Source organism: Trichinella spiralis, assembly GCF_000181795.1.
Source record: "Trichinella spiralis strain ISS 195 chromosome Unknown Scfld3910, whole genome shotgun sequence".
NCBI lineage: Eukaryota > Metazoa > Nematoda > Enoplea > Trichinellida > Trichinellidae > Trichinella > Trichinella spiralis.
This window is the reverse complement of record NW_003530849.1, coordinates 1-1,077: the sequence shown is the minus strand read 5'-3', so window position 1 is coordinate 1,077 and position 1,077 is coordinate 1. Positions and strand designations below refer to the sequence as shown.

Here is a 1,077-nt window from a genome sequence, read left to right as displayed (position 1 = left end):
TTCAGTGCATTTCTCACAGTCAGAAAAGGGAAATAAATTTATTCCATATTACCTCGTGACCACATAGTGGATTACTGGGCCTATCTTTCAATTCATAATTGTAATTACCTGAATTATAAGTTTACACAAAGAATCATTTAAGGGAAATTACTTATAAATAAATAAAAAATAATATTATAAAAACAATTCTAATAGCAATCTTTTTATTAGAAGAATTATGCGCCATTGCTTATGAAGAATCATAAAAGTCAAGCTGAACAATACTTTATTAAAAATTAAGTTCAATAATACAGTATGCTTTGATCGAAGTTAATTTTAAAATGATGCACATAATGAAAGTTAATCGATGAGCTAATAAGCAATTGTTAGTTCAAAGTGAGTAACATGGATTAAATACACACATTTTTTAAGGTTCCTCGCATTCCTCAGACAGCGACGGGTCAGACATAATCTGCAGAAATTCCGTCAACAATGCATTAAAACAAGGCGTTCCCCGCGTGGACCATAGCAAAAGGAAAGCGGGACAAATATGGGATATTTGACGATCACAATCTATTTCGTCACCTAACACTCCATTTTGAGATGCATCCATATTTTCATCCGTCTGTTCATTGGTGGTTTCAGGCGCTGTATCATGCATCACTTGTGCTTCGTTACGGCTACTGGACTGTCCATTTCCATCTGGCGACCCTTCAAATACGCCTTCGTTCACCTTATCCGCATTGATGTTTCTAACAGATTCTCCAGCTTTTTTTCTCTTCATCAAGCATGGAACGTTGTCGACTTTCACTAACCGTCAGTTCACTTTTATTTTCAATCACGCTGATAAAAATTGGTTCTCAGCCATCCGTTTCCATGGCTTGTTCATCCTGGGCAGTCTCTTCAATATCCTCATCATTCGGCTTACCCTGTATCTCATAATCTTCTCAGTTGGACCATCAATCCAACTTCAGTATTTCCAAACCAACCTCGCGAAACTGAATTAAAACAAACAAATTATTAAAATTTATTTTTCCATTACATGTCAATATTTGAAAACTTTACCGTTCCTTGGGGACTATCCAGTCTTTCCATTTT

General features: G+C 35.7%; 1 protein-coding gene across 1 annotated transcript; it reads right to left on the bottom strand.

The window, feature by feature from the left end:
- Positions 1-406: 406 nt before the first annotated feature.
- On the bottom strand, positions 407-763 carry Tsp_15302 (hypothetical protein). Its single transcript, XM_003367658.1, has one exon. The coding sequence runs from the start codon at positions 761-763 to the stop codon at positions 407-409; it is 357 nt and encodes a 118-aa protein (XP_003367706.1).
- Between the last annotated feature and the right edge of the window lie 314 nt (positions 764-1,077).

Coding starts and splice junctions, on each gene's coding strand:
- Tsp_15302 (XM_003367658.1), bottom strand. CDS start 763: ATGAAGAGAAAAAAAGCTGGAGAATCTGTTAGAAACATCAATGCGGAT.